The 25075-nt window shown below is 34.6% G+C and overlaps 1 protein-coding gene across 1 annotated transcript in view; it reads left to right on the top strand.

Annotated features, from left to right (window-relative positions):
• The first annotated feature begins 1288 nt into the window (after positions 1–1288).
• LOC142322782 (lysophospholipase D GDPD1-like) overlaps positions 1289–25075 on the top strand; it is a 73694-nt gene continuing 49907 nt past the window's right edge. The window contains exons 1-2 of the mRNA XM_075361858.1: positions 1289–1496; positions 20649–20691. Coding sequence (XP_075217973.1) covers positions 1352–1496; positions 20649–20691 — 188 coding nt within the window. The 5' untranslated portion in view covers positions 1289–1351. The remainder of the gene's footprint in view (positions 1497–20648; positions 20692–25075) is intronic.

Below are 25075 nucleotides of genomic sequence, written 5' to 3'. Positions count from 1 at the left end.
CTCTATTTTTATGATCAATTAATGTATATCTGGGATTTCAATATTTATTTTATTTTTCAATGTGCATGACTTTACAATGCAATTAGTATAGTCAAATATCTATGAAGCACATATGTAGCACGTGACACTGTATTATTTGGAGTAAACAATTATTGTAGGTAATTTGCATGCAATATTATGCTATTTTATTTACAGACCACATTATTCTTATTTTTAACTAGCAGACCCGGCAATGCTTCGCTATTGCTGATTTGGTATATATATAGATTAAATGAACACAATTGAAAGTTTGATAAAACATTAACAAAATGAACAATACGGAACTTCACAAATTTAACCTTCCCTTTTACCCTTCCTTCCCCCTTTCCTTTTCCCCTTTTCTCATTTTAATTTTTACCACTTTCCCTTTACCATTTTACCCTTTCATGAACATTTTCCCCTTTCCTTCCCCCATTTCTCTTTTCTTTATTTCCCCCTTTCCCTTTACTTTTTCTCCTTTGCCCTTTCCATTTACTTTTTCCCGTTATCACCTTTATTTCTTTTTTCCATTATCCCCTTCTTTCCTTTTTACCATCTTCCTTTTACCTTTTTCGATTTTTCCCTTTCTCCCATTTTCCCCGTGCGTAAATCGGTCCAGTAGTATTTTAGTCTATAGCGGACACACATATCGGAAACATTGAAATGGAATTGTAAAATATTTAGTATAGCGTGTGTTGCTTTTACGTCCAACAGATATTGCTGTTTTAAAAAAAAAATGTTTTTACCTGTCACAGGTGTGACATCTTAGGTTTATAAATAGTAGGTATATAAAAACACACGCGTATTCGAATGCAACGTTGTGTCAAAATTTCAAAGCAATCGGTGAAGAACTTTTGGAGATTTATGATTTTGAATAAACGAACATTTACATTTTTGTTTATGTAGATAATGTAATTAACAAATTCTCTACGTAGTGAATGGTTTCCGCCAAGAACTGTTACTTCTTGCCGGTAGAATGCTCTATAAACATTTCCGTCTACTTTAGTTATTTTTCACGTTGTGGGATTTAGAACAAACGTTTAGACAGTATAATAGAATTACTTAATTATTGGGTAGCCTTGAATAATATAATGTTTACGTATTTTTACATCATAAATCGTTTATTATTTTTTCAAAATAAAAATTCTTCTTTGTTTATATTAACTAAAATGTATAATCAAACATTTTGTTATCAGCTGTTTATGTAATTTACCCACTGTGCGAGTTAGTATAATATCTTGTCGTCTGCTAAATGACGTTATTAACCGGCTGTCCGATCTGTATAATGTTATCATTAAAGTGTTTAAATATCTAATAACTACTCGTTTGAATTATGATGTTAGATTACCCTGATAAAATGTTCGTAGCATTTTTTGGTGGCTACATAATTGCGTCTATGATATTTCTTAAAAGACCTAAACTTATACACAAAAAAAAGCATCAAAGTTTTGTTTGCAGACACATTAGTCATAGAGGAGGTAAGATATTTTTATAATATGATTACGGGTACTTTAAAATTGGGCATTTCTTCAAGTATGATACATTTCACTTGTATTTCTTCGGCAGTCTCGTCAAGCTTTTTGGATACCAATATCGTATATTTCGACAACTACTTCAATATTATCTTACGATCTTTTATAAATTTAACATACTAGCTGATACATTACTATTTATGATGACGATTTTATAATTTTTAAACGTTGTACGAGAGAAGGGTTTACTGTACTTTTTAGTACATATTTCACAAAATTTAATGCATAACCTTAATGGAGATATTGTTTTTAATAGTTTTTGTTTACTTAGTTTATTGGGTAATGCTAAGGTATGTGCACATGATTTAAGATGTGTATTTTAAACATTTTTAACGATCATGCATGTAATTTTGGAACTCAGTGTATTAACTCTAAAGTATTCTGTATTTCATGTTATTCCCACTTGTTGGTTATCAAAAACTGTTTAGATATTTCCTTAGTTCTGGTTTACCATTTATTTATTGATCATTACTAGGTTACAGAATAAAGGTACAATATGTAATTACATAACTGTACACTGAATCCTGCGTATATTCTTAAGCATATGTACGCCGCCTGGGAAAAACCTAACAGCCAATACATTTAAAATTTTACATTAATTTACTTATCCTACTAAACTAAATAACTAAAATAATTTATACATTATTTTTTCTTAATACATAAATCTCTATGTTTCAAATACCCCATTTTAATTTAGTGTTCTAACCCAATTTTTGATAGAGTTCAGATGATAACCTTATTATAAACATTTTCATTCTTTTTCTTAGTTGTTTTATTTGCTCCACCTCATGCAATAATATTCTAAGTAACAGTACTATAATATATCCTGTACATAATCATGAAGAGAGTTTTAGCAGTAAGTTACTATGCCTATTTAAAATGCAAATAATATATTTGGTTTTTTATATTTTATAAGAAATATGTCATGCCTTTTTCTTAGTTTCATCCTAATTGTTAGCAGTACATAATAAAACTGTATCACCTGTATGTCATATAATACATTCAGCAATTGAGTTTATTATAAAATATTTATATATAAGTAACAGTGGCTCAAGTACTGTACTTTGTGATATTCCATTATCTATTATTATAGAATATTGTTATTGATTTTCACAATTAGTTTTCTATTTTACAAATAATCTTTTATGAATTGCAATATATTTCCTCTTATGACTGTATTTTTCTCATTTTTCCAAAAGTTATCTACAGTTAACAGTATCAAAAGCCATTGCCAAATAAAAAAGAATCGCTTTTTTACCATCCAAATTTTCAGCAGTTGATTTTGTAATTTCAGCTGTGGCACCTTTTCTCCTTTACCTTTTTCTGAAACCAAACTGTGACTTAGAAATAATATTGTACTTTTCAAAGTAGTTTCATAATTTTGTATGCAGTATTTTTTTCAAATATTTTTGTAAAGTTTGAGATCAGTGATATAGGCCTATAATTTGTAGCTAGCTAACTATTTCCAGACGTAAAAAAAGGATTACCCCTGTTGATTTGAACTGACTATGAAAGATGCCTTTCTCAAATATTAGATTGAGTAAAAAATACTTGAGGATTAGTAATATATCCACCAATTTCCTTTATGATTTTTGCATGTATGTTGTCTAAACCACCCAATTTGTTTTTTTAGTTTCATTATCCTATTTATAGTGTCAGTAAAAGTTTTTAGAATGTACTATTTTTTAATCTGGTGGTGTTTTTTTAATGCTAATAATACAAATGGATATATTTTTCTTTATGGATCCTACTGTAATTTTTCTACATTTCCGAAATATTGTTTTAAATAATTGATTATACTAGCTATTTCAGTTAAATGTTCATTTTTGTCTGTTATACAGTAAAACTGCTTACTGAATTTTTTACTGTTTACAGAATTCCATTTCATTTTGTAGCTTAATTTTAGTGCTTTGTTGTATTGATTTCTTTTGAAAGACATTTGTAAAGGAAGTGAAAATTGAAATATTAGAAAACCAGACCAAAAAAAACTGTGTAAATTGTTTTTTCATTTCTTATGTGCAAATATATATGCAAATTTGCAATATATGTAGAAATATGCATATTAGAAATATGCAAATATTTTTATTTGCATATTTGCAAATTTATTCATTTTATTGCTATTAAAATTTGGGTTCTTAAACTTTGGTTAGTATGTTTGTGGAGCTTATTGGTTTATTAAAATAAAAAACCTGATGTACACAAAACATTTGTAGAATGTTTTGTTTCAGTATGTTCTTATTTCTAAGTTGCATTATGTGTTTATTGTTAAAATAAAATCTACCTGCCCCTCCAATAGCAAAGAGACTGTTAAGCATGCCTTAGGATGTGGCCTGAAAGTCTGTCTCTTCTTTTGGTTACGTATTTCCAAATGCTTCTTTCTTCATCGATTTATCACAAAACCTTTTCGTTTGTTGCTTTATCCACCCATCTGATTTTTAACAATCTCCTACAGCAATGCATTTCAAAAGCTTCTAATCTTTCCTTCTAAGGTACTTTGATCATCAAAGTTTCACTTCCATTTAAAGATACGCTCCAAACATACTTTCAAAAATGTTTTCCTGATGTTTAAATTAATTTTTGATTTAAGCAAATTATATTTCTGACTAAAAGTTCATTTCACCTGAGCTATTTGGCATTTTATATAGCTTGTGCTTTGTCCATCTTTAGTAATTATACTTCCCAAATAAAATTCTTCTACCTCCATAGTCTTTTCTCATTTTATCTTTATATCCAGTGGTCCGTCTACTTTATTTCTACTGCATTTCATTACTTTTGTTTTGTTCTTGTTTATTTCCATGCGGTAGTTCTTGCATAGGACTTCATCCATGCCATTCATTGTTTCTTCTAAATCTTTTTTACTCTCTGCTGGAATTACTACCTCATCAGCAAATCGTAGCATCTTTATCTTTTCGCCTTGCATTGTTACTCTGGATCTGAACTATTCTTTAACATCATTAACTGCTAGTTCTATATAAAGATTAAAAAGTAACAGTGATGGGGAACATCCTTGTCTGACTACCCTTTTTTATTATGGTTTCTTTCTTATGCTCTTCAATTGCTACTGTTATGGTTTGGTTCCTGTAAATATTAGCAATTGTTTTTCTACCTCTATACTTGAATCCTAAATTTTTTAAAATGCTGAAGATTTTATTCTGGTCTAAGTTATCAAATGCCTTTTCTAAGTGTATAAATGCCATCCATGTATGTCGGTTTGTGTTTCTTTAATTTTCCTTCTACTATTAATCTGAGCGCTAAAGTTGCTTCCCTTTTCCCTATACTTTTCCGGAAACCAAATTGGTCTTCTCTCAAATCTTTTGTACAGAATTCTAGTTAAAATTTTTGATACATGAGTATGTAGGTTCTTCAAGTAACACATATTACATTTTATGACAAGTTCTCTGAAAAAGTAATTATAGTAATTTTAAACATTAATGATTCTTATAAATTACAACTAGTGATAACTGAATTTCATTGTTACTTTTAATAGTTCTTATTCCCTTACATTATTAATTGTAAACTATGTTATTTATATAACCTAGTCAAAGAAATGGTGTGAAAGAAAAAACGCATTGGTAAACTAAATATTCTTTGAAATTGCATTCTGGTAACAGAATAAATGAATAATTATTTAAATAATTCTCTTTTTTTGTTCAGTTATGGGGAATGCATTGTGTCAGTGCAGGGAATGATTATCTGCTACTTCATCAGAGAATTTTGTTAAATTCTCTGATAAATGTATATTTGTAACTTAGTATATTATGTATTGGATTTATTGAATGAAGTATTGTATTAATACATCTAAGAGTAATTCCAGCAAAAGAGAAAATTCACAAAAGAAAAATGAGCAAAATTATACTACTAAATGTGTCATATTGCATCTTTTTATTCATTCATTCATTCATTTTCACTTGATGTTTGCAAGAAAATTATTGTAGATCCATAAAGTATCAGTTCAGGAAATGAAATTGTTGCTGAGATTTTAGGAATGTGAGTTTCTGTAATCTTCATCCAATATCCATTTAATTAAAGAACAAGATTTTATTTTTTATAATATGTTCTACTATTAATTTAACTGTTATGATCTAGTGGTTTTGTAATCTTTTCACACTATTCTTCCAGTAAAATTATGCTGTTTTTAGGATATCTGTTTCATACAGTTTACTCTACATGTCCCTAGTTTTATTTTGAAAGGAAAAAAAAAGTTTTATATATATTTGCTCTAAAAGCATTGAATAACCAAGCCTTTTTACCTGACCCTCTTTAAATGGTTTCCAAATCATATTTTTAACACATTGTTTTCTATTTGTTGAGGCAGTGACATTTGAGTCTACTTTGTCGCCACCTTTCTTCCTTTCTTTTTCTGTTTAACATCTGGAACACCGTAAGGTATTACTTCACCGGATGAATGAGGTTATATGAATGTAAATGAAGTGTAGTCTTGTACAATCTCAGGTCGACTGTTCCTGAAATGTGGTTAATTGAAACCCAACCACCAAAGAACACCGGTATCCATGTTCTTGTATTCAAATCCATGCTAAATTAATTGCCTTTACTCGGATAAAACCTTAGAACTCTTGACTTCAAAATCAGTTGATTTGCAATGACAAGCTCACCACTAGACCAACCCAGTAGGTTACTTTGTCACCTCCAGGAAAATCTGAAATTCTTCTTGATATATACAAGATAACTGTATCTATATCCGAAGATAATTATTTAAAAGAAATTGAATATTTTATGATAGCAACTCATAATATTATTTAATTGATGGATTGTAAATATCTAAGTTTAAGTATGGATAAAACTGTTGCATTGTGGTGCTTCTCAGGTAGACGTAGCATCACTGAGCGTTTGAATAGAGTGAATAATAATGATAGTATTTCTGTTGCCCGGAGTGAAATTTCTGGTTGTTTTACATTAGATGAAAAGTTCTTGTGGGATGATCAAATTGATTAAATTCATAACAAAATTAAGCCATACTTTTTTGCCCAGAAGTGTCTTAATAAAACTCTAAGCTTGTCATGATTATTATTATGAGTGGGGTGTTCATGTCAAATTGCAAATCTGAACCTTACTCTTTAGGCCATTCATCACACATAGGAAAAATTGGCGAAAACAGCAAATTTTTGATTTTAAGCTATGACTTTCACATAATCTTAGATATCACTATCCAAGCTTGTTGTCAAATCCATTCTCAGATACCATCCTAAAATTATTTTTTTACTTTTTAGAGCATTTAATATAAGAATGGTTTTAAAAGTCTTTTTTATATATCTTTTATTTTCTACTTCTTAGTCTTCATAAGTTTATTTTTTACAGTTGCGCTAGCGCACAGTTTTGAGCGTATTTAGCGAAAGATCGGATTGGTACGTTTGCGAGTGCAATCAAAAGATAGGGCTAAACGATTTAATTTCTGGATAACCAAGATCCGGTCGATCAAGAGTGTACCCGTTAAATAGTTAGCGTACGACCTGCTGATACATACGCCGTTTGAATCGTAAAAATCGGACGAGCGGTTGTCGAGATATTACGGTGGTGGCACCCCATCACACAACCTCCCCGATTTCCGAACGGCGCCCCGGGAGTACTTGAATATATTATCGTCCGACGGGTATCACTGGGAGTGAATGGAAAATCATCGAGCGGGGCCAAAAAACTGTCCAGGGCGCTGGGACCGACCGTTTTCGAGATATTTGCGATTTTCGTCCTAAAATTCGGATCCGGTTAAAAATTACAACATTTTCCCAAAACTTCCATCGCTACTGTACAGAATTTCTAGTAGCAGCTGTACACTGTAATATATATGTCATTTGCTTATAAAACTAATAGTGTGTTATCATTTAGCTCCAGTCGGTTGTTATAGTAGGTAGAACCTAACCTTTTGAAACACGCTAGGTTATCTTTCACTAAAAGAATTTCTTTCACTAAGAAAATATGCATGTAAACGAGATTGCATAAGTTCAATGGGCATTGTTTTTCACTTGGCAACTTAGGGGCATTTTAGCGACTTGAAAATGTGTTGTCGTTAGTTAAGTTAAACCTGTATGCAAACTTTTGGAGCAAATGGATAAGCGGCAGTGTTTCAAAAATTCGATTGAAAGGTGCCATACCATGAATCTCATATACATAGTCCAAGAATGAGTTAATATGAGTGGTAAAAAATAAAAAAATATTAACTTATCCTAGTGTTAACATTTATGAATGTGCAATCTTTGTTAAAAAGTATGATCACCTCCTCCTTAAAAATAAAAAATCACCTTTATCAAACCAAACAATGGAACTGTTTTCATATAATTCAACCATTACTTTGGTTTACAAAAAAGAGCCTTTGCTAACATTGCCATTTTTTTTTGCCTTCAGTCATTTGACTGATTTGATGCAGTTCTCCAAGATTCCTTATCTAGTGCCAGTCATTTCATTTCAGTATACCCCATACATCCTACATCTCTAACAATTTGTTTTACATGATCCAACTGTTGCCTGCCTGCACAATTTTTCCCATCTACCTGTCCCGCCAGTATCAAAGCGACTCTTCCAGGATGTGGTCTAAGTCTCTCTTCTTTTAGCTATATTTTCCCCAATTGCTTCTTCATTGATTTGCTGCAACACCTCTTCTTTTGTCACTTTATCTATCCATCTGATTTTTAACATTCTCCTATAGCACTACATTTCAAAAGATTCTAATCTTTTCTTCTCAGGTACTCTGATTTTCCAGGTTTCACTTCCGTATAAAGCTACACTCCAAAAATATACTTTTCAAAATGTTTTCTTGATGTTTAAAGTAATTTTTGATGCATACAAATTATATTTCTGAATGGAGGCTCGTTTCGCCTGTGCTATTTGGCATTTTATGTTGCTCCTGCTTTTTTCATCTTTAGTAATTCTAATTCCCAAAAAACAAAATTCTTCTACCTCCGTAATCTTTTCTTTTCCATTTTTTATATTCAGTGGTCTATCTACATTATTTCTACTAGATTTCATTACTTTCGTTTTGTTCTTGTTTATTTTAATGCGGTAGTTCTTGTGTAGGACTTCATCCATGCCGTTTATTGTTTCCTCTAAATCTTTTTTTACTCTCAGCTAGAATTACTATATCATCAGCAAATCATAGCATCTTTATCTTTTCACCTTGTACTGTTAATCTGGATCTAAACTGTTCTTTAACATCATTAACTGCTAGTTTTATATAAAGATTAAAAAATAATGATGATAGGGAACATCCTTGTCTACATTGTTGTCTTTTTTATTATTGCTTCTTCATTTTGTTCTTTGATTGTTACTGTTGCAGTTTAGTTCCTGAAAATGTTAGCAATTGAACCTCTATTTCAATTGAATTTCTATCTCTATACTTGAAACCTAAAGTTTTTAAAATACTGATCATTTTATTCCAGTCTACGTTATCAAATGCCTTTTCTAAGTTCATAAATGCCATGTATGTCGGTTTGTGTTTCTTTAATTCTCCTTTACTATTAATCTGAGTGCTAAAATTACTTCCCTTGCCACTACACTTTCCTGAAACCAAATTGGTCTTCTCCTAAGACTTCTTCTGCTCTCCTCTCAATTCTTCTGTACAGAAGTCTTGTTAAAATGTTTGATGCATAAATAGTTAAATAGTTAAGCTAATTGTTCTGTATTCTTCACATTTATCTGCTCTTGCTTTCTTTGGTATCATGAAAATAATACTCTTTTTGAACTTTGATGGAACTTCCCCTTTTTCGTAAATATTACACATCAGATGTATAATCTATCTATCATTTCCTCACCTGCACTTTTCAGTAATTCTACAGGTATCCTGTCTTCCCCAGGAACTTTTCTGCTATTCATATCCTTTAATGCTGTATTAAATTCAGATTTCAGTATTGTAACTCCCTTTTCACCCTCTTCAACTTCCTCTTCTTCTGCTATACATCAGTTTCTAATCCATTTCCTCATTAAACTCTTTAGTATATTCCATACCTATATCAACCTTTTCTTTCGTATTATAAATACCATCTTTATTTTATACATTATTAAATTTTAATTTATGTACCACAAGATTCTCCTTAACTTTCCTGTATGCTTCATCTATTTTACTAATGATCATTTCTCTTTCCACTTCTGAACACTTTTCTTTAATCCACTCTTCTTTCGCTAATTTGTAGTTCCTGTTTATAGTATTTCTTAATTTGCGATAAGTCCTTTTACCTTCTTCATCACTAGCTTCCTTAAGCTTTCTATGCTCATCCATTAGCTGCAATATATCCTCTATATCCTCTGGTATGCAAGGCCTTTTACCAGTTCCCTGTTTTGCCTAAGTCTGCATCTGCTGATTTAAGAATTTCCTTTATAACATTCTCCCATTTTTCTTCTATACTTTCTATCTTATCTTTTTTAAAATACCTTCGCATTTTTAATAAATTCCAACCATTTGAAAAATCTTATCACATCAGTTAATTTGAAATATAATCAAACAATACTTTTTTATGACAACAATATTATTCTGTTTATGAATTTTTAAGTAATATTAATTAAAAAAGAAAACATACAATTAATCTGTATCTAGTTCAGCATATACATAAATATGTGCTCAAAATAATCTTCAATAGCATCATCTTAATTGTTATTTAGTTTAACAATTTTTTTTTTTTAATTTACTGTATAATATGTTGGTATTTAAATATTTTAAATTTTTAACTATTTTTTTTATCTTATAATTTGTTTTTATATTTATAATTTATCTTTCATATTGATGTCATCTGTATAGTGTATTTTTATGTTTAGATTAGAATGAAGATGTTTTTTTATTACATCTGACTGCCCAAAAAGGAGTGTAATGTATTTAGGGTGTATGTTTGTTCCACTTTAGCAGCCCAACGGCTGAACCAGTTTAGATGCATGACCACACATTGAAATCCTTAAGTTACCAGGAGTGTCATAGACTATATAAATATATATATATATATATATATATATATATATATACACATACATACATACTGGGTGAGCCAAAAGTTACTACCCATCATAAAGGTCATCATTTGAATTTTTTTTTTGTTTTCAGTCATTTGACTGGTTTAATACAGCTCTCCAAGATTCCCTATCTAGTGCCAGTCATTTCATTTTGGTATACCTCCTACATCATACATCCCTAACAATTTGTTTTTTATATTCCAAACGTTGCCTGCCTGCACAATTTTTCCCATCTTACTGCCCCTCCAATATCAAACCGACTATTCCAGAATACCTTAAGATTTGGCCTATAAGTCAGCCTTTTAGCTAGATTTTTCCAAACACTTCTTTTTTCATTAATTTGCCGCAACACCTCTTCATTTGTCACTTTATCCACTCATTATTTGAATACAAAAACAAATTGAATTCATAACTAACTTCATTGAAGCTACATGATTATTTATTACATTGCATTCCATCTTTGTCAATACATTTCTGTAGATGACATGGGATGCGTAAGCATACTTCTTTGCACAGTCATGTGTTGGAATCTATTCCTTCAAAAGGTGCTTTGAATAGCATCTTTCAAGTTCTGAATTGTTTGCGGTTTTGTAGCGTAGACTTTATCTTTAATAATATTCCCCAAAAGAAAAATTCCATGGGTGTAAGGTCTGGAGATCTGGGTGGCATTTCTATTGCCCCTCATTAGACAATGACTGTCCCATCGAATAACTCATTAACGTTTTTTCAAACAGCTGTTGCATAGTGGGGTGGAGCTCCTTCATGTTGAAAGTAAAGTTGATGTTGTCGTAGTTTATTTGTAGTCTTGGAATTGCATAAGTTGCCAACATTTCCAGGTACTTCTCTGCAGTTACTATTCCATCAAAATACTAAGGCCCAATAACTCCATGATATGAGATACCACCCCAAACGACAGCAGCAGGTTGATTTAGCGGCCTTTCAAAAACCATTCTATGGTTCTCTGAATACCAATAATTGTATCTGTTGATGTGACCTGTTAATTTGAAAGTCGCCTCATCACTCCAAATTATTTTATAAAACAACTTGTTATCACCTTCTCTTACTTCATTTAATATTGTGTTGTAAAATTGAAGCCTACAATCAGGATCATCTTCCAACGAAGACGAAGTAAGTAATGAATGAATTTAGCCTTATGTAAAATTCTTTGAAGTTCTAGAAATATTCTGTTTTAGAGATAGCCTACAAATAGACTTTTTATGGCTGGATAACCACTTGTAAAACTTTAAGCTTAGTTTCATCATTTAATGATGGCCTACCAGACCTGGGGCAGTACACTGCTGATGAATTTCTTTCAAAACGTTTTCCTCAATTGTAGACAGCCTTCCATGTTGATGGAACAGTATTGAAATGATTGTTCCATTCATTTATTATTAAATTATAACCACTTTCTTACAGGTTTTTAAAGGAAAAACTCTTTCTTTATTAGTAAAAACAACTTCACAAGAAGTTAGAATCTACAATGTCCAATGAACATAATAGCTGCTGTGTACTACAACAGATGTTTGATTGTTTGATTGAATAGCAGTGCACTGTGGTGTTTGTGTAAATAACTATCTAATGAAAACAGAAGGTGGTGATTTAAAATCGATGGTAAGATCACAAACATGATAATGTTTACAAGAGGTCGCGACTTCTGGCCCACCGGTATATATATTTAAAGAAATTTAAAAAATTTGAAATAAAATTATACTATATGCAAATAACACGGCAAAATCAGTACGTTGAACTAAATGAACAATATAATTTCCAAGATAGAGGCAACGGGAAGTTTATAGTATGTGGGGATTTTAAGCAAGTCATATTGGCATAAAGCCTTCATGGATCTAATGACAATGGTCTGAAATTTACGAGCTCCACACTTCTACATTACACTGTTAATGATCTGCACCAGTTGGACATACTATATTTTTTCAATTTAGTTTTTTAATTTTTAACAAATTTAAAACTTGTATTTATTATTAAATATAGGAAAAATAATTTCCTAAAGTTATCCCATTTATAAATCTGATTCATTCTTATTGGTGTAAACCAACTGTGATTCAACAGGTACTGGTCAGGAATGCATTCCCTGAGAGTAATGATTCTCATCAAACAGGTTATCATTTGTATTGAGGTCGGCTAATATGCTGACATATATGATATTGTGATATATCGGGAATTCATGATACATTCAGCTCAGTAATAAAAATTAGAATATCTCATTCCTGAATATTTTTTTGTCTGGTGTAGGATGCTTGTTATTCTTGAAAAATAACCTGAGTCTCATCATGTTGGTTAAGTTTTCTTTTTGCAATATTGTATTTCTTGATGAATTGAAGCAAATTACTCCATATTTTCAGTGAACGTTTGTTTACTCTCTCATCATATTAAGTTAGAATGAAACTTATGTTAATGAATTATGTATTCTTCTAACTGATTGAGTTGTAGGTTACATTATTGTATGAAATATTTATAGCAGCATTTCTCATTTCTGGATGAAAAATTATTTTAAAAGAATAAAAATCTAAGCCTTATATTTTCTTAATGATTTTTTAAGGTTAGTATAAAAATGTCAGATAGGCAGTTACTTTTACATGGATTTGAATACTAGATCGTGGATATCGGTGTTCTTTGGTGGTTGGGTTTCAATTAACCACACATCTCAGGAATGATCAATGTGAGACTGTAGAAGACTACACTTCATTTACATTTGTATATATCATCCTCATTCATCAGGTGAAGTAATACTTTATGGTGATTCTAGAAGCTAAACAAAAAAAAAAAAAGATAGGCGTATAACCTCTTAGGAAAATGTGTTTTTTGTTGTACTTTATTCATGCGGAATTGATTTTAGTAAAACAGATTTAAATGATTACAAAGAAAACTCATATTTATTATTATTATTTTTTTCTTTGATGACCGCATATGATCACTTTAGTCAGTCCGTTATCCAAGTCTCTTTGATGGAACTGTTTGGGCCTTTTGGTCCTCCCAGTACCTTTTCATATGTTCCAATCGTTGTGCCCTTTCTATTGTTGAAAATGTTCGTGTTGTGAGTGTGAAGTGAGTGTTTTTCTTCTTGATTTTCTTATTTAATTTTATCTTAGCTGTGGTGTCGTCTGGTGTAAAGCCAATTTCCTTCAGATCCTCTCTTATTTCTCTGATCCATCTGCATCCTGCCTTGGTGGTTTTAAAGTCAAGATTGTACTGTTTCAGAAGACTTCAGTCTTTCATCCTCATGATATGTCCAAAGAATCCTTGTCTTTTCTTATGCATAGTATCAGTGATGGGTTCTAATTTTTTGTACACAATTTTGTCGGGCACAGTCCAGCACTGCCCGTCTTTCTGATACTTTTTATCGATGCAAGTTCTTCCAGTACTTCTTTCGATTTTCTGGAGTCTGTTTGTCTTTGATTGTTCTTTCAGGTGGAAGTGTGTTTCTGCTACATAAGTGGTATAACTGTGTTGTAGTGTCTTATTTTTGCGGTCATTGATAGGCATTTTTTATTGTAAGTGTATCAGGTTCATTTTTGAGCTTTAGATAGTTTGTTTCTGCGTATTTTGATCGAGGTTTTTTCAATTAGATTGTTATTATTTCTCTGAGGTATTTAAATTGGGCTATTATTTTGATTTTATTACAGTTTACATTTACTTCTTTTAATCGTGGTGGTTTTTTGGCATACTTTCTGTCTTTTCAAATGATATTTTCAAGCCAATTTTATTTGCAAAGTTTTGAAGTTTTAATGTCTGTGATTAGCTTCGTTGATGTGTTTGGTGGCAGTCCCAAGTTGTCAATGAAACCAAGTCATAAAATCATATTTATATAGTTAATCTTAATTAGGTAAATTTATAGTGGATTCTGTATTCTGTACCTAATAATTCTTACTGAAAGTTGTATTTGAATTAAAAAAAGTTCACTTTTTACTTTTGAATCAGATTATATAAAGTGATAATTATATAGTTTTATAAAAAATAGTTATTTTATTGTTTTACATAATGTTTATTGTATATTTTTGATCGGGTCCTCGGCAAGAATCCTTCTTGTTTGTCACCACCCATACATCACTTTTCCTTATTTTTGATCTGTTCTCCACTATCATTTCTCTGATGTGTTTGTAAGTTTTGACTATTAGATCCTCCATGCACAGGCTGCTAGAACCTGACCAGCCTGTTCATTCTTTGTTAAAGGTGCCTGTGAACTGATCACCAACTCTGTTTCCTGTCCAGGGATGTCACAAAGCCCAGCGGCTTGAGCTTTAATTTGGTAAAGCCTCTTCTCAAATATCCCATGGAACAAACAGAACTAGCAGACCCAGCAATGCTTCGTTATAGCAAGATTTACATACTTGCAATTTTAACAAACAAAAGTTTTTTTTTTAAATTGATGTCTTGTAAACTAAAAAGTTCAGATATCATACTGGCAAACACGAATTATTGCTAAATATCGGTCTATTAATTTATCGATAATAATTTTTTCCAAAAGTTGCACAATGGCGGTCAATTCTGATCGGTTATATTTCCGGAGATAATTAACAAATCGAAGCATTTTTTTTTAAGAAGTATCTTACCGAGTACTTTTAAGCTGTTGTTTTTAAAATTTATCTAAATAAAACTTTGTAAGATATTCAGTTTGTTTAAAAGCAAAAAGTTACAAGTATGTTTGAAAAATTCCCTAGGCTCTCATAATTAACAGATTTAAATTTTTCAAAATTCATTTGAAAGTTTGACTGCTCTTTTATATGTGATTAAATTTTCAAGTATCTAGGAAAATCGCATTTTTTAAAAAATCTGGGTTGCAAAATTATCGTGCAAAAACTGTCGAACCGATTTTGTTGAGACTTGGCTTGTTGCTTTATCATATCAAAAAGTTCTTTGAGGCAAAATCTGAAGATACTATGTAAAATATAAGCAGTCGAAAAAATTCCCCAAAATCTTTTTTCTTTTTTTCATTTTTTTACAGTTATTGCTAATTGTGTGAATAATAACCTATTTTTCGATTTGCAACCTACTATATTGCGGGTAAAATTTAATAATAAAACTTTTTTCTCTGTTGATCTTTTCTCTAAAATAAACAGTTATCGAGTTATTTAGGGAAGTAGAGGGAAAAATAGATATTGTTGGGATTTTTTAACATTTTGTTTAATAAAGATTTAAACCACATTATTTTCAACTGGAACGAGACGAAATAATCATTTCTGATGATCTTCCGGAGGCATTAAAGCAATAATTAACAGTCATATAGAAAACGTCCAACCGAAAACAGATACCGCCTGGACTATATGTATGGGTTGGATACATATAAAAAATAAGTAATAAGCTTACTTTAAATAATTACTTTTTGCAAGTACTGAATTGTAATTAGTTAATTAAATGTTATCAGTTTAATCTATAAAAACAATTCATTTTTAATTTGTTGAAACTGAATAATTGCAATAATTAATTAATTAGTTAATAATTGCATTAGTTTTATTAATTAAAATTATAATATAATCTCAATTATGTTGATATTATTATGTGTTATCAGTTCAACAAAGGATATTGAGAGATTGCAGATGTTTAAAATTCATACAATTTAATTTATTTACTTTTAAGTAATTTCATTTGTACAAAATTACTTTTCCCCCAACACTCGCGAAAACGAAATTTTTTTTGATACAAAATTGTAAGACACCCAACCATCCCTTTTTTTAATCTAAGAAGAAGACCGCCGGCAGACAGCGAAGATTACGGATTAAAGCCTATCCCAACCCCCGTAGGGGAAGACACCCGCAATGTGACGATTCCGGTCGCCACACCCCGGGAGAGGAAGACAGACCTCCTACTCCCACTCAGATCTATCGCAGAGTCCCGCGTGACATTTAGTTGATCACATAAACTACCATCGTCGAGACGGCGCTACACCTCACAGCTGCATGGATAACCATACCCTCGGCAGTGCAGTCGTCGTTCCGCTGACAGAAAATTTACTAATAATCACCATACTTGTTTCTAATTAACCGTGGCTCGATTTCAAAACGCCTACCTCCGGTCAATCAACTGTCCACGCGGTTCCTAGCCACCCGAGGTACTGCACTACTTATACCCCCTCAGCTGTTCTGCCCAGTGCGAGGAATCGGAGGAAGCCAGCCACTATAGTCCATTCTCTGCGGGCCTTCCAATTGACCCGCAGATCAAGAAAGAAGTTTACTCTCTCGAGCTCCCTAACAGCTTTGGTACGTTCAGCCTCGTACCGGGCACAAACATAAAGGACATGGTCCACAGTGTCATCGACCCTACAGTACGAGCATAAGCCCTAGTCAGCCAAACCAAATCTAGTCAAACTATTCCTAAAGGCACCATGTCCCGAAAGGAATTGAGTTATGTACCGATTGGGGGAACCCACCTAATAGCACACAAGTCCCCAACATCTGGAAATATACCATGCGTATATCGACCAGTAGAATAATGGTTCCAGTTAACTTGCAAACAGTCAAAACCTTGGTCTTCAACTTCTCGCATACGCCCAGAAGTAAGAAGGCCTTCCTGCTTAGAGACATACCGCTCGCTACGTTTTGTAGCTAGACTGTCAGTAGGTTTTTATGCCGGTGATCATAGAGACTGCCTCTCTCGAGATAGTTCTGTAGCCTCCGACAACAGCTAACAATGTAAGACGCTGGGCTCGCATTAAAATGTCCCTGTAACACTAGAATTCTAAACAATGAGCCCAGACGGGCGCAGCGTACAACATTATGTCCTCACAGACATCTTTGTAAAGAATACGTATGGTACGAAAATTCAATCCCCAATCGGGATGGATGACTCTACGAACACCAAAGAAGGCTCTGTAGCGTTCCTTGTGACAAATTGAAGGTGCTTCCTGAATTGAAGCCTCTCAATGATTACACCCAGATATTTCTGAACGGTAATATACCTAATCGGAAGGCCGTACATCACAACACATGGGTGACGAGTCGTGGTTAGACGACCTTTAAGAAACATCATATAGTGGTTTTCTCCGCACTGAAAACCATCTTATGCTGAAGACTCCATAACCTTAGTACCTTACATTCCTGAGTCGCTCTGAGTTCTGTCTCAGCACGCGAGTTTCCCTCAACCAGCAGCAACCCGTCGTCGGTATAAACCACGAAGCGGCAGCCACTAACCATCCGCATTAGAGAGTCGAATTCAACGAACCAGACGAGAAGACCTAAAACACTGCCTTGTGGACAACCGTTTTGACAGGGTTTTTCCTACTTCCGAACAGCCGTCACGAAGGACACCGGTTATGTTGCTGAAATGGCTCGAGAGAGTCTCAAACTCATTTTGCGTGCAACCACGCTGCTGCAACTGAAACAGGGTAGGGAGCCACCACAAGTTATTGAAGGCCCCGGATATGTCCAAAAAGATGCCATTGTACGTGCTGTCCAGTTTCGTTGCTGGTTTGGTGGTCGGGACCACCAGGACTTACCAAGCGTTCCTGGATACTCTGTTTCTAGATGCTTCGGAGGGTGAACCAGAAGTCGGCGTCAGGTCGGGTGAGACATCATTCCCTGGCTTACGGGCTTTGGATCCCGTAGATATAGACTGAGTGGTTTCTCGAATGGCACTGAAAAAGACACAGGAGATTGACCAGCTTGACCCGGTTATATTCTATCATTTGCTGTCATAAGACAGCTGTTTGACAGGCTGTTCTCGGGGCTCCTTAGCACCCCGAGAACAATCGGGGTTGTTTGCTGGGGTTGTTTTCCGTCTCGTTGGAATGTGTCTTTGGTGAAGGTGCTCTTAAAATCAGGAAAGGATCCGAGTGAGATCAACAGTTATCGACCCATCAGCTTCTTGCCGGTAATCGGCAAGTTGCTTGAAAGGCTCGTTGTAGAACGGCTTAGGAAAACATCAATATGAACGATTTTCTTAATCGAGGCTAATACGGCTTTATGAGAGGGATTAACACCAAGGATTGCATCTTAAATGCTCATGCCGAGGTGGAAAGCGCCGACTGTAAATATGTTTTGGCAATTTTTATTGACATCGTGGCAGCATTACCCGCCTTGTGTTGGAGTTCTGTTCTCTTTGAGTTAGAACGCCGCAATGTTCCCGTAGCCCTGCAGGCCGTGGTACGTGACTATTTGTCTAACCGTACGGCTCTGTTTAAGGATGTGCACCTAGTTGTGGAAAAATCAGTCACCAGGGGAAGCCCTCAGGTTTCCGTCCTCGTTCCCTTGCTGTGGAACTTGGTATTTGACGGATTTCTGTGAATGACATTCCCAGAAGGGTTTACGACCCATGTTTTCGCCGATGACTGTCTCCTGTTAGTTCATGGTAATTGAAGACCACAGCTAGAAGACCGGGCGCAGGCGGTTTTGTCAGCCGCAGAGGGCTGGATGGGCAAGCAAAATTTAAATATTTCTGTACCCAAGACGAAGTGTGTGCTTCTTAAGGGTGCAGACAAATCATCGTACAGTCGTAACTCCCACATTAAGTATAAAGGCTGTGTAATCAGCCGAGTTAGGGTTCATAAGTACCTAGGTGTTTTGTTTGATAAGAAGTTGCTGTTTAGCAACCACATTAGGCAAGTAGCGGCTGACGCCGTCTCTGTGATGCACAAGCTTAAGAGGATTGCTCGAAAGGATTACGGGCTGTCGGGCCGTCATTTGTACATGGTGTACCGAGGTGTCTTCAAAAGTATGACTTCTTACGCGGCGTCCGTTTGGGCGCATAGGTTGGAAAGAAATCGAGTATTTATTAAAAATTGATGGAGTGCCCAGCGCAGAGCCTTAATTGTATGCATTGGTTTAAAACAACCTCCTATGAGGCTACCACCGTATTGGGAAAGGCTCTCCCAATCGATTTTTTGGTGAAAGTTCGGGCGGCCATGTGGAAATTCTAAAGAGATAGTGAGGCCGAGGTATTTGGGATGCGGTTTCGAGCCGGGCCTGCACCGTAACAGAACGGTGATCGTAATTCTACATTTCGACCAGTCGCCCATCACCCGCCTGTGGAGGACGCTTTAAAGCCTGGAGATGGAAATATGGAAGAAAAAATGGCACGTCACAACTAAGGGTAGTTCGGTGTATAGATTTTATAGGACTTGGGGGGATGGTACGCCTCTAGTTCGTTTTTAAGTGTAACGGGAACCCAAGTGCTCTCCAACCACGCAACTTTGAACCATTATTTGTTTCGGTTCCACCTGGCAGCTGATGAGCTGTATGTCTGCGGGGAGGTCCAGTCGAACGAACACATGATATTCGACTGCCAGCCCTTGGAGGGGTGGGGCAGAACTCAGGCCTCCCTGGAACTTAGTGGTAAGGGGAAAATTGGCCATTCATAAGCGGGGAGTCAGTGTGGCGTGAGCCGCATTGTCGGATCGTGTATGAGTTCCTTGATGCCGTTGCTTTGTTCAATTGGCATCAGTAGTTTAAGGGATATAAGACTCCTATCGCTTACTGGGCTCACTCATGGATATCTTATGACTCAAACAGATGCACAGTTTGTGCTGGCTGCGAATGCCAACTAACCGTGCACCACATCCGTGTTGATTGTATCTGTTATACGGCGTTGCATCGCAGGTATAAACTAGGGGCTAATATGGTAAACCATTCTAGCGTATAATGAAAGTTGTTAGCTTTTGTTTCACTTTTTCTTAGGGCCGTCCGTTTATTCAAATACTTAAATTAGTGTAGTGTGTTACATTTTTTCGTGACATTTGATGTAAAGGAGATGGGGATTTTTTTGTGTTGAGATATATAATGTGATATTTCTTCGTGGTTTTATTTCGCATTTAGCATGCGTTACAGGAGCTTTGTACTTTGATGCTGTATTTTTGCATGTCTTTGTTTTTAATTTTTAATTGTCCAATATATCGTATGTCCAGGTAATGATACACGAATCCGTTTTTCGCCCTGAGAAATTGACGCAATTCTGATTACAGTGGATACTAGTATTTTCCCAAGAATACTTTATTGGTTTCTCATATATACATATGTGTATGTAAAATGGGCAGGAATTAACTGTTTTTTGTTTCGTGAAAATTGGTTAAGTATTAAAAACGTTATAAACAATTTTCAATCGGGAGTTAATTCCTGCCCGCCTGGTATATTTGAATTATTTTATAAACTGCATTTATTTATGCATATAGGGAAATAGTATATTTATATATAATTTTTTTTCATTCAGGGGCCGGAGAGAGTTACGAAAACACAATTTCAGCATTCCGCCGGTAAGTTGGTTGCTTATTTTACTAATTTAATTCATTATTATTTTATAATTACTTCTATTGAAACTTTTTTTTTTAATTTAGATAAAAAAAGATTTTTACTAAGTTAAAAAAGAAACTCGACAATAATTGTACCCAGAATCAGCAATGGTTATGTCAAACAACATAATTAAAAAAAATTGTATTTAGAAGATTAAAGTTGATCAAAAAAGGCTACACGTATTTAAATTAATGTATGAAAAACTTTTTAAAATTATAAAATTTAAAAAATGACATAATGTAGAGCAATTTTATTATAACAGATGATTGAAATAACCTTGACTTTCAGCAATATAGGCATCAACATGATTCTACTGTGCCAAGCTATTTCTTAACATTTTTTCTTTTAAATAAACCCAAAGAAAAAGAATCCATGGGAGTTAAATCTAGTGGCCACAGACCTCGAAAATAATCATAGCAACGACATTGTATTATTTGTATTTGCTGTGTGTTGGCTGTTCCCACTGTCTTGCTGCAATTTAGTTGCATTCATCTAGCAGTACTCTAAAGTCAGCTATAATCTGCTGGTAGTGTTCAAATGTTACTGTTTTCCTGAAAAATATTGGACTAGTTTTTCTCTTATGAATATTCGCTCACCAAACACTGATCTTTTGTAAATGTAATGTGTCAGATTCTTATAAATTTATTGGTTGGTATAAAATTGTATTTCGTATCGTTATTAATCGAGTAAATTTTTAGTTGTAAGCAGTATATTGCAATAATTGACTTAATTAATTGCAGTAATCGGAGTAAATATAAAACAGATCTTTGAATATAGAACATATTCCTTTCTGTTACCTTAATAGCGTCACACGATTATATTAGTATTATTATTGTGTTAATAAACTTACAATAATTCACAAATTACTACGAAGGTACATAACCATCAATTAAATTAATGACTTGTTATATTCTATAACTATATGTTGGTTTCAGTTTTCGTCTGAAATATTCATGTTTGCAAATGTTTATAATAAATTTTATTTGATGAAAAAAAATCATCTTTAGATTTTAACAGAATTTGACGCTCTTTTAATTTTTAATCTTACAATTTGTTTTTTTTTATAACTTTTGGTCGAAAACAAGTTACTTTTCATTTAACTGAAAGGTTTTGAATATTTTCTAGAGCTTAGACTGAGAAAGTTCTTTGTGGTTTGTGCTAGTCTTCTTTAAAATATGTTACAATAATTGTATTAGGTATTTATATGTTAATAAAATGATATTCATAATACCTTGTGTTAACTTAGTTAAATAAAAATAATTAAAAATATTTATTTACACCCCACCGGGCTGATCTAGTGGTTACCTGGTCGCAAATCATTTGTTTAACAGCTGATTTTCAAAATCGAATGTTCTGAGATTCAATTTCTAGTAAATGTTTGTTACTTTTATATGGATATGAATAGTATATAGTGGATACCGTTTGGTGGTAGGATTCAATTAATGTCTAAGGAATGATCGGCCTCAGTATGCATAAGAATACCCCGATGGGGAGTCTTACTATTTAAGACTTTGGGGTTTGATGTCCCCACGGCGGTAGCCTCTATAGCTTTTCTTCCCACTTCACACCGAGCTGCTGAGCCTTTTACACCAAACACATACATCACACCACAGATACTACAAAAATTACAAGCATATATCCTAACGCAGGAACGCAGTAACATCTTACACTGTTTCTTCTTACACTAAAACTTGGTAGTGTTGCGACACCACCTTTGCGACACCACCTTTAACCTTTGGTTACCTTTGCGTTTCGTAAAGGTCAAACCTATTGTACCGATAAGTGGATGGAACCCCATTTACGGGCGCGTAGGCACTGTCGGGCTCGCTAACAGGTTCCGCAAGATGTTAAGTGCGTATGTGTTTGTGCACACTACCGACTAAACCTCCACCCCTGGCTACCACCCTTCCTGGTACAGCTGGTGTGCATTACTTCATGAAGAGGGAATACGCCCTCACACACATTCAGACACCACAGTCAACAGACACCAACCTCACACTCACAAGATACCAAACATCAGACCAGAATCTCACCACACACTCCACAACATCCAAACACTCAGAATACATACCTCACGCCTCACACACCACATCAAAGTCAGTCACATCCAATCACATAAACAAACACCTCACAGGAAATCGAACACTACAGCATACTTACCTCAGGTCACTATCCAACGCGAGCGCGGAGTGCCCACGACCCCATCGCGTCCAGGCGACCTCCACATGTACAAAGAACCCACTAGGCTCTCCGCCGGGTGCCTTTTTCGCCCCCCACAACCTCCGACGATCCCTTCTTCTACTCCTGCGAGACTTCTCTCAGACATACAGCTCCCCCATGATCTTCCTAGCAAACCTTGCTACAGCCATCCAGTTTTCCGCGCTTTCCAACATGATCTGCACCCCGACGGGGAGTCTTATTCTTTAAGACTTTGGGGGTTGGCGTCCCCACGGGCCTAGCCTCCGCAGCTTTCCTTCCCACTATACAATGAGCTGCGGAACACTTTACTTTATACACATATACTACACCAAGAACACTACATAAATTACAACATACACAATTACACAACAACAATCTACACTGATATTCCTTACATTTACACTCGGTGGTGTTGCGACATCTTACGAAACGCAACCGTAACCCAAGGTGGGAACAAATCGTGCCGATGGGTGAATGGCTCTACGTAGTGAGTCTCGAACGATGTCCTCTGGGCACCAGGGCGAACCCAGTTGTATTTAGCTCTAGCTCCAGTACGCGTGCGCTCTGCTGGAGTGGTCCATTTTTCGCCGGTACTCGTGGGACCAAAATTTCAGTTCCAACAATAAACACAATGATGGTTGGTGGTCCATCTGAAAAAACCACCAAATACAGTCTTGTAAAGAGACCTCGGTCAGCTTTGTCTGACGAGGATAAAAGTCCTACTGAAGAGAACCACAACTTGTTAGAATCGAAATATAAAAATATTAGATTCGTTGTTCTCAGAAATGGTCAGGAAGGTGGCTCCCTTCATAAGGTTTCACCTTTCTTAATTAACAAAACGATAACAGGTGCAAGTGGCTCCCCGAAGAATATCAGGAAATTACGCGACGGATCGATTCTGGTTGAAACATTCAACGATGAACAGAGTCGATCTATCTTACGTCTCCGTAATATGGGTGGTATAAATATAAGTGCAGAATGCCACAAAACGTTAAATACGAGTCGGGGTGTAATTTTTTGTAGAGACCTTCTAGATATAGATATCTCGGAAATAGTTGATGAGCTTTGCCACCAAGACGGGTGTCCGCCACCTGGATTAACACGCCAACATACATGCATACGTATGCACATTTTGCCCCGGAAATTTCGATGCCATTTTTCGGTTTTGTAGAGTCCTTAGGTGTCAGATTGTCAAGATTCGGTGAAAACCGGGTGTGCTTAATTTTGACCGATCATCATACTTTCCCTTCTATACAGCTGCTATATAGACGGGAAAGTAAAACCAAACAAATATAAATTAAATAAATAAAAATAAATATATAATAGCTTAACTGCATACCTAACAAAATAGCTATAACCTTCAAATCACCGCATATATTTAGGAAATTACATTATGAAGTTTTTATTTCGTAGCAATAAAACCCTAGAAATAAAATACTTGGCTATAAATTGAATTTTGTTTATATAAGTAACGATTGTTGTTTTTTAATAATAAAAAGTTTAATGATTATATTATATATGAGATGCTTTAAAAAAAATAACTAATTGTTCATGTTAAATAAGTGAATTTTTTAATACAACAGACTAAAAGAGTGCATGTAAGTCAAATGACTAATAGAGTGCGTATTATTAAAACTGTTACAAATGATACAACTACCAGCCATCCGAACCCGGATTCGCCGGGAAGCAGCCAATCGGTCCTTAAGCAACATTATTGTGGTTTTCTCTGGGCTGAAAATCATCTTATGTTGGAGACTCCAAGTCGGGAGTGTCTCACTAGCACGAGCAGCTATGGCATGGCGTTCTACTGTTTCCATGAATTGCGTAAGACTGTAATTAATTGATCCGTGAGTCCTACCGCACCAACTCCTTAAATTCCCAGTCAGACGGTAATTCCACCGACCTTTCTCTCCCGCATCCCACCGTCCTTGCCAAGTATTCATCAACTCTTGTAAATTGGCCACAATCAATCTCTTCTTCTCCGAAGAAGGAAGCATCCTTAATTCTCTACGCTTCCTTCTGTGAACAATTAGCAGGTCAATCGGTATAATACCCGCCAGCATCTCTGCAGCCTCTCTTCAGATCGTACGATAAGCTGCTGAAATCCGTAGGCAGCATCCCCTATGCTATGTGTAAATGTACAAGACT

This window comes from Lycorma delicatula, chromosome 4 (assembly GCF_047948215.1).
Source record: "Lycorma delicatula isolate Av1 chromosome 4, ASM4794821v1, whole genome shotgun sequence".
Classification (NCBI taxonomy): Eukaryota; Metazoa; Arthropoda; class Insecta; order Hemiptera; family Fulgoridae; genus Lycorma; species Lycorma delicatula.
Note: the sequence above shows the minus strand (reverse complement) of the source record. Positions and strands in the feature narration are given on the sequence as shown.